General features: G+C 37.8%; 1 protein-coding gene across 12 annotated transcripts in view; it reads left to right on the top strand.

The window, feature by feature from the left end:
• LOC5578826 (progestin and adipoQ receptor family member 3) overlaps window positions 1–15,085 on the top strand; it is a 103,574-nt gene that overhangs the window by 33,273 nt on the left and 55,216 nt on the right. Inside the window, exon 1 of one of the 12 annotated variants that reach the window (XM_021846233.1) lies at window positions 13,412–14,176. The exons of the other annotated variants lie outside the window; for them this stretch is intronic. Coding sequence (XP_021701925.1) covers window positions 14,150–14,176 — 27 coding nt within the window. The 5' untranslated portion in view covers window positions 13,412–14,149. Of the gene's footprint in view, window positions 1–13,411; window positions 14,177–15,085 lie in introns of those variants that run through there. 12 annotated transcript variants of the gene reach the window in all.

The following is a 15,085-nucleotide window of genomic DNA, read 5'->3' on the forward strand; positions in this document are numbered from 1 at the left end:
TTAGAAATTATTTTAAATATGAAAAAATACCTTGGATCACGCAAGCATGATCGAACTGATCCTAATTTGATAGTATGAATGTATTTTGTACCATAATTGAACAAAATATGGACAAATTGAAATTTTTGTTAAGCGCCTCCTGTCCCCCAGTTTCGGACAGCTTGATTTGTTATATGATATCTTTGTAATTATTGCGCCAGTGTCTCTAAATACATTCATTTTTCATGGATTTCGTCGATCATGGCATCAAACATGCAATAAAATTAAGAAGAATAAACAATCAGAACAACATCGCAAAATGTGCTATTTTTCATCATATATGAAAGAAGTTTTTGATGGACATCTTGCAAATTAAGAAAAACTCAAATTCTTCTTGTAAATGTTGCAAATGCATTGAATTGGTAATTATATAATATTCCTATAGTAAAAACATTCAATGATGCTCAAATTTACAGAATTCGAGGCATTTCCAGATCGTGTCCGGTATTGGGTGCCACCTTTCAAGATCGATCAATTTGGTACTAAAATACATCAACAAAATCCAATGTCAAAATTCATATTAATGTTCGAGAATTTATTTTTGTACACTATAAAAATGATAATATTTATCATAAATGGGTAACACGAGCACATAAAACCAATATTTTTTGACTTATGAATTTAGTGGCTTAAGTGTCCGGTACTGGGGGATCTCCCCCTACTGGTCAAAAATTTTGTTTTTTCTTGTAAAGACCCCTACTGTTCCTAGAAAAAAAAAAATCTGGATACGCCACCGCATAATATAAATAAAATAACGAAAAAAGATATTATTTAAGTTATTTTATCAAAGATATCAATTTTTTTTCAGTGATTCGATTATCCGGAGGATTTGATTATCCGGAGTGAAAAAAAAATTGATACTCCGGATAATCGAGTCCGACCTGTATTTTTAGAAAAACATGAAGTTTGATATGTCGCAAGATAGGTTTTGTTCATTTCTGCAAAGTGTCCCCTTCCCCGGGGGCACCAGGTTCCCGGAATGTCCATGGTAGGGGCCAAATATGGTCGAAAAGTCTCATAATGATTACCGATGTACAGTTTTTGCAAAAACATGAAGTTTGATACGTAGCAAGATAGGTTTTGTTTATTTCTGCAAAGTGTCCTCTTCTCCGGGAACACCAGGTTCCTGGAGTGTCCATGATAGGGGCCAAATATGTTCAAAAAGTCTTAAAATAATGCTCAATGTACATGTTTTTCAAAAACATGAAGTTTGATACGTCGCAAGATTGGTTTTGTTTATTTCTGCAAAGTGTCCCCTTCCCCGGGGGCACCAGGTTCCCGGAGTATCCATGGTAGGGGCCAAATATTTTCAAAAAGTCTCATAATGATTCCCAATGTACATTTTTTGCAAAAACATGAAGTTTGATACGTCGCAAGATAGGTTTTGTTCATTTCTGCAAAGTGTCCTCTTCCCCAAGGGCACCAGGTTCCCGGAGTGTCCATGGTAGGGGCCAAATATGGTCGAAAAGTCTCATAATGATTCCTAACGTACATTTTTTGCAAAAACATGAAGTTTGATACGTCGCAAGATAGGTTTTGTTCATTTCTGCAAAGTGTCCTCTTCCCCGGGGGCACCAGGTTCCCGGAATGTCCATGGTAGTGGCCAAATATGGTCGAAAAGTCCCATAATGATTTACAATGTACATTTTTTGCAAAAACATGAAGTTTGATACGTCGCAAGATAGGTTTTGTTCATTTCTTCAAAGTGTCCTCTTCCCCGGGAGCACCAGGTTCCCGGAATGTCCATGGTAGGGGCCAAATATGTTCAAAAAGTCTTATGATAATTCTCAATGTACATTTTTTGCAAAAACATGAAGTTTGATACGTCGCAAGATAGGTTTTGTTCATTTCTGCAAAGTGTCCTCTTCCCCAAGGGCACCAGGTTCCCGGAGTGTCCATGGTAGGGGCCAAATATGGTCGAAAAGTCTCATAATGATTCCTAACGTACATTTTTTGCAAAAACATGAAGTTTGATACGTCGCAAGATAGGTTTTGTTCATTTCTGCAAAGTGTCCTCTTCCCCGGGGGCACCAGGTTCCCGGAATGTCCATGGTAGTGGCCAAATATGGTCGAAAAGTCCCATAATGATTTACAATGTACATTTTTTGCAAAAACATGAAGTTTGATACGTCGCAAGATAGGTTTTGTTCATTTCTGCAAAGTGTCCTCTTCCCCAAGGGCACCAGGTTCCCGGAGTGTCCATGGTAGGGGCCAAATATGGTCGAAAAGTCTCATAATGATTCCTAACGTACATTTTTTGCAAAAACATGAAGTTTGATACGTCGCAAGATAGGTTTTGTTCATTTCTGCAAAGTGTCCTCTTCCCCGGGGGCACCAGGTTCCCGGAATGTCCATGGTAGTGGCCAAATATGGTCGAAAAGTCCCATAATGATTTACAATGTACATTTTTTGCAAAAACATGAAGTTTGATACGTCGCAAGATAGGTTTTGTTCATTTCTGCAAAGTGTCCTCTTCCCCGGGAGCACCAGGTTCCCGGAATGTCCATGGTAGGGGCCAAATATGTTCAAAAAGTCTTATGATAATTCTCAATGTACATTTTTTGCAAAAACATGAAGTTTGATACGTCGCAAGATTGGTTTTGTTTTGTTTTCTGCAAAGTGTCCCCTTCCCCGGGGGCACCAGGTTCCCGGAGTGTCCATGGTAGGGGCCAAATATTTTCAAAAAGTCTCATAATGATTCCCAATGTACATTTTTTGCAAAAACATGAAGTTTGATACGTCGCAAGATAGGTTTTGTTCATTTCTGCAAAGTGTCCTCTTCCCCGGGAGCACCAGGTTCCCGGAATGTCCATGGTAGGGGCCAAATATGTTCAAAAAGTCTTATGATAATTCTCAATGTACATGTTTTTCAAAAACATGAAGTTTGATGCGTCGCAAGATTGGTTTTGTTTTGTTTTCTGCAAAGTGTCCCCTTCCCCGGGGGCACCAGGTTCCCGGAGTGTCCATGGTAGGGGCCAAATATTTTCAAAAAGTCTCATAATGATTCCCAATGTACATTTTTTGCAAAAACATGAAGTTTGATACGTCGCAAGATAGGTTTTGTTCATTTCTGCAAAGTGTCCTCTTCCCCAAGGGCACCAGGTTCCCGGAGTGTCCATGGTAGGGGCCAAATATGGTCGAAAAGTCTCATAATGATTCCTAACGTACATTTTTTGCAAAAACATGAAGTTTGATACGTCGCAAGATAGGTTTTGTTCATTTCTGCAAAGTGTCCTCTTCCCCGGGGGCACCAGGTTCCCGGAATGTCCATGGTAGTGGCCAAATATGGTCGAAAAGTCCCATAATGATTTACAATGTACATTTTTTGCAAAAACATGAAGTTTGATACGTCGCAAGATAGGTTTTGTTCATTTCTTCAAAGTGTCCTCTTCCCCGGGAGCACCAGGTTCCCGGAATGTCCATGGTAGGGGCCAAATATGTTCAAAAAGTCTTATGATAATTCTCAATGTACATGTTTTTCAAAAACATGAAGTTTGATACGTCGCAAGATTGGTTTTGTTTTGTTTTCTGCAAAGTGTCCCCTTCCCCGGGGGCACCAGGTTCCCGGAGTGTCCATGGTAGGGGCCAAATATTTTCAAAAAGTCTCATAATGATTCCCAATGTACATTTTTTGCAAAAACATGAAGTTTGATACGGAGCAAGATAGGTTTTGTTCATTTCTGCAAAGTGTCCTCTTCCCCAAGGGCACCAGGTTCCCGGAGTGTCCATGGTAGGGGCCAAATATGGTCGAAAAGTCTCATAATGATTCCTAACGTACATTTTTTGCAAAAACATGAAGTTTGATACGTCGCAAGATAGGTTTTGTTCATTTCTGCAAAGTGTCCTCTTCCCCGGGGGCACCAGGTTCCCGGAATGTCCATGGTAGTGGCCAAATATGGTCGAAAAGTCCCATAATGATTTACAATGTACATTTTTTGCAAAAACATGAAGTTTGATACGTCGCAAGATAGGTTTTGTTCATTTCTTCAAAGTGTCCTCTTCCCCGGGAGCACCAGGTTCCCGGAATGTCCATGGTAGGGGCTAAATATGTTCAGAAAGTCTTATGATAATTCTCAATGTACATGTTTTTCAAAAACATGAAGTTTGATACGTCACAAGATTGTTTTTTTTGTTTTCTGCAAAGTGTCCCCTTCCCCGGGGGCACCAGGTTCCCGGAGTGTCCATGGTAGGGGCCAAATATAATCAAAAAGTCTTATTATAATTCTCAATGTACATGTTTTTCAAAAACATGAAGTTTGATACGTCGCAAGATAGGTTTTGTTCATTTCTGCAAAGTGTCCTCTTCCCCGGGAACACCAGGTTCCTGGAGTGTCCATGGTAGGGGCCAAATATTTTCAAAAAGTCTCATAATGATTCCCAATGTACATTTTTTGCAAAAACATGAAGTTTGATACGTCGCAAGATAGGTTTTGTTCATTTCTGCAAAGTGTCCTCTTCCCCAAGGGCACCAGGTTCCCGGAGTGTCCATGGTAGGGGCCAAATATGGTCGAAAAGTCTCATAATGATTCCTAACGTACATTTTTTGCAAAAACATGAAGTTTGATACGTCGCAAGATAGGTTTTGTTCATTTCTGCAAAGTGTCCTCTTCCCCGGGGGCACCAGGTTCCCGGAGTGTCCATGTCAGTGCCCAATGTGGCCAAAAGTCTCACAATGAATCCTAATGTGGATATTATGCAAAATCGTGAAGTTTGATGTGTCACAAGCGGGGTTTTAGATGCGATCAAAAAGTGGCCAACATCACGGCAATGGAGGTTACCCCAGTACTCCCCTGAATATATCCGGAACCATGGTCATTACCGGAATGTCGAACTCAGTCCCTGAAACTAGAAGAATTTTGTGACCGATCCATGCAAAAATCTTCAAAATCCGTCAAAAAACGGCTGAGAACCATCAATTTGAATTTTAAAATTATAGTCGAAAAGGGGGTTGGGGACGTACGTGTTAAGATAATATTCAAAATTTTGATTGTGGGCATAACGAGGTGACAGAGTGCATGCATAAGAAAGCACTGAAAAAAGATGGATGTGTATTGAGCTTGAGCTTGAGCTTGATTGGCCGCCCGTGGATACTACTCCAGTATCGCATGATCAGCTGCACTTACAAAAGTAACCAACCGAATGACTGCTTGGGACTAACAGGCATCCTCAGTGTATAAGTGCTGGCGATCTTCTATTTTTAGACGACACTGGAGCCTGCCACGTCAGAATGCAGACCAATGTGGGGAAGGGGGAGGAATCGATGATGCATCATACTGGCTCCCACGTAGACCGTATATACCACTGCATCTACGCCACTTCATGCGGGAGTGTTTGGATTGGGGGAAAGGCATGTCAGAGAGGTTTGCTTTTGTGGTTAGCAGACTGCCTATTAATCAGGTGTAAGGGAAGGCATGCGCGTGGAAGAATGGAAGCGTTAGGGAAACGGTTTCTTGTCCGTCTCTGGTTCTAGCGTTTGCTATGAACGAACAGTTTGAGTGTGATATATTTAGAATGGAAGATCGAAGCAAGTGAAAGATATACAACTACAAAGTACGAGGAAAGGGACGGGCCTGGGATTGAACCCATGACCTTCTGCTTATGAAGCAGAAGCGGTAGCCATCAGACCACCAACCCCGTCTGAAAAAAGATGGATGTGTATTGTAAAAGAACGGCGATCGAAATTGAATCAGTTCTTCTTTTCGGCTAACTCCCTTTTTGAAACGGCTTGGCGTGTAGCTTGATTGAAGATATCAGTGCACACTTTTCCAAATGTACAAATATTTGGCCAAGCATAAATCAACAGACAAACATCGGTTTCAACTCTGATGAAATTTGTGCAATGTCAAACATTTGTATTTTGCTCTGTACCAATCCAAGCCAACTATTTGCCAGAGTATACTGATAGCAGAGCTATAGTGTGGTCTCACGGTGCCCTTGGTGGACCCTCATTTGAGCGCCTCTTGTACAAAGCACACTTTTGGCATGTTCACGTGAGATATTTAATCAAATTTTCAATGATTTTTTTATGTGTAGGGTGACTTCTGTTCATCGTTCATCAATCTTCTCAAAAACTGTCATGAGAAATTTAGTAATACTTAAACTTTAGTTTACATTGGTAAGACTTCTGCAAGAAGACATACAAAATGTTTGAAATTTCTTTTCAAGGTGAACTGTCAGAATTCCCGGATACTCCTGAAAAAGATTATTGTAGACATTGCTGATCCACTTATGACCCAAATAAATTACATTAACGAACTTTATTAAAAAAAATATTTGACTTACTGGACAAATTTTTGCACGGTGCTCGCACAAACTACGGACATCACGAACCATTCAAAAGTATGTGCCGATGGTTCAACCGTTGTTTCAATGAATTTGATTTTCATCTTTCCCGTCCAAGTCTTCGTAAAAAAATCTAACTGGCTCTGGGAAGCTAGGTTTATATAAGTCATAATTATTAAGTAGATTTAAGTAATCTTTGTATCAGTTGGAAACAAATGTAATATTCTGTTGATACGAAAAGAAGTGGAGGTTTTGTGCCCATTTGAGAAAGAGCTCAATATTGCTCAGTTCAAATGGGCTTTTCCCTGCTCCAAATAAACAAATCAACAAATGTATTAAAACTTATGGAGAAATACCATAAGTTTTAATACATTTGTCCGGTATGTCAAAAGAAATTTTTATCAAATTTCGGTAATGCTTATTTTAAGTCATACTTTCTTGACTCAAGAACGAAGGGCAATTGCAGAATATATTCAAAAAATTATAGATCATTTTTTTTTTAAATAAATATGAGCTTCGAATATTTTCTCCTTCAATTCTACAATAATTTTTAGAATATTCGTAGTGCAAACATTTTGTATTGAAAAATAGAAGAAAGAGATCAAAAGAAGATTCCTAAGCAAGTGTTATCCAGATAACCGGCGGCGGAAATAATTGAATAGCAAATGTTTTCTCTAATCAATAAAAACAATATAACGAAAAGTTCTATACTCATTGAAACGGTTATCAGTCATTTTGGAGCATTATTTTGGAGGAACAAAAATACTGTTGTTGCAAAAAATAACCTATCCCATTATTTTTCACTCATGTCCTAATCTCAATGTTAGGTAATTCTCTATTATCAAAGAATCCTGTTTAAAATTCTGTCTGGAATCCGCCTGGCATTCTTCCATGGCTTAAAATATTATAAATCTGACCAATAATTTCGTGGAATCCTACTATTTTAACTACTAACTGGTACAATCAGTTCCAGGTCATTTGGCCGAATGCCGTTTGGACGAAAGGTTCATTTGGCCGAATGCCGTTTAGCCGGAAAAAAGTTAAAAACAATAGTGAACAGTTAGCATGCATTTGTAATTAATTTCAAAAAGCAGTTAATTCTTAAAGAAGGATAAATCATCAATGATATACAGCTCTTACGTATTAGTTTCAGAAATAGTCAATAATTCTGAAAGAAGAACATCTATAATAAGCAATTATTCACTTTTCCGCTAGCGGGAATAGCTGCCAGTATTCCAAAATGAAAGAACAGCCTATGATCAAAGGAAGGAAAAATCTCGTATAAAAATTGAAGCAAGTATAATCAAATAATTATTATATCAGTATATCTACATCAGTATATCTATCTATATACAAAGAACTGCCGATGATTTACAGAAGGTTAAATTTTCAATTGAATTATAAGCTTAATTATTGCCAATAGTTATGGAACTAGTACAAAAGAAAGAATAGTCTATGTTTAAAAGAAGGAAAAATTTTGGATGAAAATCACTCTAAACCCTAGCACACCGTTGGTACTCCAGAATCGAACCAACCATCAGCTTTGAGTCTTGAGGCGAGTTCACAACTTCGTCCTGAATTAACGGATCGTTTTAATTATTCTCTTGGAGCACTAATATAGTGACAAACATGACGTTCGGTCACATAATAAAAATCAGCAACTTGATTAGCTGATCAGTTATTGAGCCACACTTATGAATCCTTCTCATCACCGTTGAAGCTTTTTTTTATTTATTTTTGTTCGTAATTCGGCCAAACGGCATTCGGCCAAATGGCTGGATACCGTACAATCAACATATTCGTTTTGTGGGTGTTTCATAGATACTGATATTTTAAACACAGGCACTATGTATAAGCTGATTTTTCATTTGTATGGAAAACTATTTTCAAAATTATTGAATAAAACTTTAATAATAAGTTCGTCTCTGATTGTTCATTCAAGTTCATTGTCTCTATTCGCATGATTGTTCTTGTGGGACCGTCGTAATAGAGAAATGCCGTTTTAGAGATTAGCGATAACATTAAAATGTTTTTCAAGGGACAGAAAAATGTCGTTATAATGCGCTTTTGTCGCTATAAAAGTGGTTGTTATAACGAGCTTCGACTGTACAATAAATAACAGAGGAAGACGATACATTCATCCTCTATATTTTTATACCACTATGTGTTTATGGGTGTAATAATATGATCAATCGGGAGTTAGTTTCTCATACATATTATGGGTAAAATTTACCCAAAAATATGTATTTCCTTGAAATACATTTTAGAAATCGCAAAAATATAATGTTCCAGAGTCCCGGTAGCACATTTTAGATTCAGCACCAAATGAAATGATTTTTTTTATTACACTATTCATTTTATAAAGTGGACGCTTGGTTCATGCTATATTTCTATGATAATAAACCTACGAGCTGATTAGTGAAATACCTATAAGTAGTAAAAAAACCGAATTTCGTACTATACCATTTAATTCCACTATAGTTTGTATATTTTGACAGATACGCGTATTTAGACCTCAACTGTAAGGCCGTCTTCAGTGTCGTGCACTAGACTCGACTAGTCGAATGATTCATCACATTATATTACTATGACTTTCTTCGCTTTTTGATACATAAAACTGATTTTCTTTTAAACTTGAACAGATTCTGGAGCCAATCGTCTAAGTTGATCAACCACAATCTCACTGAATAAAAATTTCACTGGATATGAATTTTGAAAAAAAAAAAAACTGGAGGAATAAACGCGTAAGCACTTGCACAAACATTAGATGTAATGTAACAGATTACTAACAAAACCTTGGGCAGATTTCCACAATATTGTCTCTAAGATTTGGCCCACGGTTCAAAAAGGTTGGGCAGGCCTGCTTTTGAAGGACTCATTAAATCAATGGTCGTTACTTCCCGTTACAACATCAACATATACATTAATTGCGATTTTTGAATTTATGCGATTAAATGAAGTTCAATCGTGCTTAGTACCTCCACTATTGATACATCTACCCTAGTCGAATTTTCGAGCCAATTTCTAATCTCGAATAACTAAAAATAATTTTTAAATGAAAATACTTAGAGCAGTATGTCCTTCTGCAAAAATGTACAATTTGATAAGACACACAAGTTTGCAGAACATAATTTTTCGGTAAAACTGATTGTTTTCAAAATATTTTCAAAATTAAATTTTGCAATATTTTGCAAATTGAGAGATTTTCAATAATTTAAAAGATTGTGTTTCAAATGCAGTGATATTTTAATTGAGTAAAATCTATGTTATATCTAGGCTGTGGTGAAAATTTCGGATCAATCGGACCACTAAAAGCTGAGATTCAGATCTCCAAACATGTATGGAAAAACAGCCAATGCGTACTTTATTCTGTCCAGTACTGTAGCATAGGTACACAAGCTGTCCACTTTATAAAATGAACAGTCCTTACGTGAAGAAAACAGAATAACATCCAAGACCAATTTCTGAAAGAATTCGTAGAGTAATTCTTGGTAAATTTCCTAGAAGAATGTCAGGAAAAATATCTAGAGGAATCCCTGGAGAAATTTTTGAGACAAAAAGTAATTGCTAAGTAATGCCGGCAAGATTCTTGGCTGAAACCTTTTGATATTCATAACAGACTTTTGCAGAAATTGGATGGAACTATTGAATACATTTTGGTAAAATCATTGGCAGTAATCTGATGTTTCGGCTTTTTATTTCGCCTAGAAGTTGATTTTTCAATCCCCCAAAAATGGTACTTGTATCATTTTATAAAAATCAAGCATAAAACTAATTTTCTTAGTCAAGAAATCGATTACAAAAAATCTTCATCAGGCCATGGAGTGGGAAAGTTTGATTTCAAACTATACCATTTTCAACGAAAAACGGCCTATGACTATATTATTCATTCCCTGTACTGCATATTGCAGCAAAGAGATATCTCACCAAATCGAATGTAACTGTTGAAAATTGTTGTGTAATTGTTCGTCAATTGTGAGACACACTACTTAGACCGCTTTTGTAGTCTGCCTCCTCAAGATATCTTCTTCTTTTATGGCGTTACGTCCCCACTGGGACAGAGCCTGCTTCTCAGCTTAGTGTTCTTATGAGCACTTCCACAGTTATTAACTGAGAGCTTACTATGCCAATGGAAAATTTTGCATGTGTATATCGTGTGGCAGGTACGAATATACTCTATGCCCTAGGAAGTCGAGAAAATTTCCAACCCGAAAAGATCCTCGACCGGTGGGATTCGAACCCACGACCCTTAGCTTGGTCTTGCTGAATAGCTGCGAATCCTCAAGATATAATACTGTACTATTATGATAAAACTCTTATTTTTTGCGATGTATCATAAGCCAAAAGAGTGAAAAATCTAATGTGCAGTGTATGGTGATTGCAAGACAAACCATGCAATAGGTATGTATAAATAGAGTACGATAATAATGAACCTGAAAATGCTACGTCATTTATGGATGCTTCCGAAAGACATAAATCCTTTGATGAAAAATTCATCTTATTAAATATTTCTTAGCTTGTTGTATTGATCTACTTCCTTCTAATTACCACGCAAAACAGCTTCAATTACATATGCAACACTATGCAGAGTTTGGGAGCCTACACATGTACTATACATGGGCTACTTTTTGCCTTTGCATAGAATTATTCGCATTGTATACAGCGCCAAGTGCATGTGGTCAAATTCTCACTGCTGGCGGTTTGGCTCTGTTGCCCCAGAAGCGGCGAATCGGAATATTGGATGAAACAAAAAAAAATCATTCTCCCCAAGGCTGCCAGTTCTTGCACCTTCTCCGTCGCTCCTCACTGGCGCGCGCGGCCTACCTTCAAAAACAAACGGAAAGTAGTGGCAAGAAATTCGCGCGCCATTCGTTAGCCTCCCAGCTCACATGTGCTAACCTGCACTACCGTACAAAAGTTGTGGATCACCCCCTAAAAACACTTAGAATTGTTTTGTTCATAGGGGAAGTGGTGGTAAAATGAACAGGGGTGGTAAAATGAACACCGTGCTTTTACCAAGAAAAAAACAAATTTCGATGAATTTTTATCACGCACGGATGATTTAAAGCATAAATCTGAGTGTTCGAGTTAATACGTAGGTCAATTGAAGTAAAAATATCAACGAAAACTAAGATTTTAGAAAACCGCGTTTGAAAATTACAACTGACGTAACTTTTAGCTCGGAAGACTTGAGGTTTTTCAGTGAGTTGAATATCGTTATGATATGATGTCAAATCTGATACCTTTAGAATTCTTTTTGAATGGGTTATAATCATTATTGGATGTATTTGCGGTGGGGCAATGAAAATTTTCAGATATATTTGTTTTGCTCACGTTTTTTGCGTGATGTTCATTTTACCACCAATCGCTGTTCATTTTACCCACATAGTGCAGGTAAAATGAACATTTGCATCGCTTTTTGATAGCGATGAAAATATGTGAAAATTTAGCTATCTTAGTCTGAATCCATATAGCTGCTATAGATTACATCCCTATTTTTGATGTTGTGCGATTGAACTGTACAAATTCCTCGTTTTTCTATCAGAAACAAGATGATTTTCTTAAGGTGTTCATTTTACCACCCCTTCCCCTATCTCTGTGATAACTCATGTAATTGAAATTATTTAAAGTTTATTCAGAAGGTAATGAGTTACTAGGTATTTTTAACACTTCTCCTTCTTCTTTCTGGCGTTACGTCCTCACTGGGACAGAGCCTGCTTCTCAGCTTAGTGTTCTTATGAGCACTTCCACAGTTATTAACTGAGAGCTTACTATGCCAATAACCATTTTTGCATGCGTATATCGTGTGGCAGGTACGATGATACTCTATGCCCTGGGAAGTCGAGAAAATTTCCAACCCGAAAAGATCCTCGACCGGTGGGATTCGAACCCACGACCCTCAGCTTGGTCTTGCTGAATAGCTGCGCGTTTACCGCTACGGCTCTCTGAGCCCCACAAACACTTCTTGATTTTTAAAATTTAATGTTTAACTTGAAATTGTGAAATTTTTAAAAATTACACTTAAAAACATGTCTAATTTTCTTCGAATTGAGTCAGACAAAGTTTTTGAATCAATGCGGTTCTGGAATCGTTATCTTATATGCAAATTATTTTGTGAATATCTCTATTATTTTCCGACCGATCTCAATGATCTCTAGCTTATTTAAGCGTAAATAATGGAACGTATGACAAAAAAAGAAAGGTAGGGTGCAGAGCTACTTGGGCACTTTCATGAATTACTTTGGCATGGGGGTTTTTTCTTGACCAATTTGTCTGAAACTTTACAATAGGAAGCTTTTCAATGCGACACTTGTTATAATCAAACATGAGCTTAGTAGCTTCAAAAAAAAAAAAAACTACTGCTGAAGTGAATCAAAAGTGCCAAAAATAGGATCCGGCTCCCTATGTGTGTATTAAAATCATATAAATCAGGAATAAGGGTTAATATCCACACTTGCAGTGACGAACCATTCATAGTTTGTTTGCCACGTTAAAATTGTGTTATCATAAGCATGAAACGAGCTCACCAGTTGGGCTTTCCGAAGCACTACCTAGCAAAAAGCGCGAAACGAAACGAAAAAAAAACTTTTATACCGACGCCACGAAAAAACGACATGGCTTGCTTGGGCTTTCCGAAGCACTGTGAATCAAAAAGGGGAAGAGCACTAATCATCGACCCATCACTAGTTTTCGTTCGACCCGTTCCTACGATTTGCCTACTTTGTTTGAAAATCCGAAAATTGGCACAAAAATCTTGAAGTTCGAAAATAAGTGCTTTTCTCATATTCATTTTGATTGTCGTTGTTCGCTTATACTCAGGATTGGACCTTGTTCCCCGACAAATTCAGCAAACAAAATTCAATGAATGTTGATGTCGAAATACATCGAAGTAAAATAAACTGATTGCTTCTTGAATGGACCATAAATAGTTTCAATTAGTCCAACGTGTATTCACAGAGATATGGACAGAACACTCTTGAGGGGTGTGACCCCAAACTTTTGCACGGGAGTGTACTAGTATAGCCCCAACCCCAACCCCGAGCAGCGCTGTAGACAGACGTAGAAGAAATCCACTGCTGCGGCAGCTTCAGTCTGCGTTCGCGTTTTGAAGTGTGTCGACCTGCTGGACCTGGCCGGACTACGGCGACGACTACGGTAACCGGTGGACTAAACGACTGCCTGTTCTTCTCTGTGACATCTCAACAACTGCGCGGTGGAACAATTCCAAATGTCTTGCGCAAGCTTTCCGTCCGACCTTCTCGACGCGTGAATCAATCGAAATCCATTAGTTTTTGGATCACTTGCGGTAGCGCAAGAAGCGGAGTCGTTTCTCAGTGGTGTTCAGTCAGTGTGAAATCCGGCCCGGTAGAACATAATATCGGGTGCAATCACCAAGTGGCAACACGCCTCAAGTTGGAAACGAAGAAGGCCGTCCGGATATAAGCGCGAAAGGGTGGTGTAATTGTAATGCCTACTGCTGCTAAATAGTTAAACCATCATATTGACGCTTGAGCAGTAGGCAGCTGTTTTCGTGTGAAGTTTGGCAAACACGGCCTGCTGCCTGGGAAATGTGACGAAAGCTTCGTAGAACAGGCGGGCAGATCTTCTTGAAGATATAAGTGTGCTTGTGTAATGTAAATTACCGTTACTGTTTAGTGTATACGGTTGACCTCCACGTGTTGAGTTTATGTCCACTGCTTTCGGATCATAATGATGAGTTTGCTTGTTAAGTGACGACGTTGTGCGAATTATACACATCAGCTGATTTTTGCAATACCTTAATCAGCCTCTCACAATTCTTCCAGAACGGGAACAGAAGGACATCACAATGCAGCCGAACGAGAACTACAACAACGTATGTCATTCATTAGAATTAATTTATTACTAACAGCCGAAATACCTATCATAGAAAATTACTAATAATTTAGAATTTTTTGTGTGAACTACAGTCAAATCTCCATAACTCGATATTCAATATTTCGATATAGAGTTATGGAACCATGGTGATAGTTGGTTTTCATTACTACCCTGACGGATGCTTGAACCGCATTTGCTCTGATTTTGTGTTCTATAACTCAATTGTCCCTTCAATATCGATTCATGCAACTCTTCATTTCTGCTTTTTTAAATGATACATTATAATTATTAACGAAGATTGTTAAAGTTACACTTAATAATACACTCAATATACATGTATTGAAGCAAATAAATAAATCGATAAATAAATAATATCAACATTTTTAAGAAGCATGCGAACCATTTTCTGGTAGTGTATAGCTATTTTCCAGTGATTCATCCATACATTTCTTCCTTACTTTTCATTGTTCAATGTAAAAATTCTTCCGGGAACTCCAGGAATGTCTGCAAAAAATATTTTAGGAATTAGGGGAGATTTGGCGGACTTGATCCCCGGGGGACTTATTCTACTTATCATTAATTCAACAGGCTCAAGTGCCATTAGGCATAACGGAGCGGAATTCATCGGATTTCTATTACAATGTGATGATTGCTTCTTATTGTACTACACAGAAAAAAAATATTTAAATGTCAATGCCATGTAAACTGAAGACGGCTGTAACAATAAACCAAAATAATGTACTGTTACAGCATCATGTGGATTTAATTGAATTTATTTTGAAAGCACAACTAGAAATACTTGAATTTTACACAATCGTGTAAAACTAAAGTAAATTTGATTGAAAAATAAGTGATTGGAAGTTAAAATTAGTGTTTATTTCGATGCCTCAAATATGTGAAAAAAATA

This window comes from Aedes aegypti, chromosome 1 (assembly GCF_002204515.2).
Source record: "Aedes aegypti strain LVP_AGWG chromosome 1, AaegL5.0 Primary Assembly, whole genome shotgun sequence".
In the NCBI taxonomy this organism is placed as follows: Eukaryota; Metazoa; Arthropoda; class Insecta; order Diptera; family Culicidae; genus Aedes; species Aedes aegypti.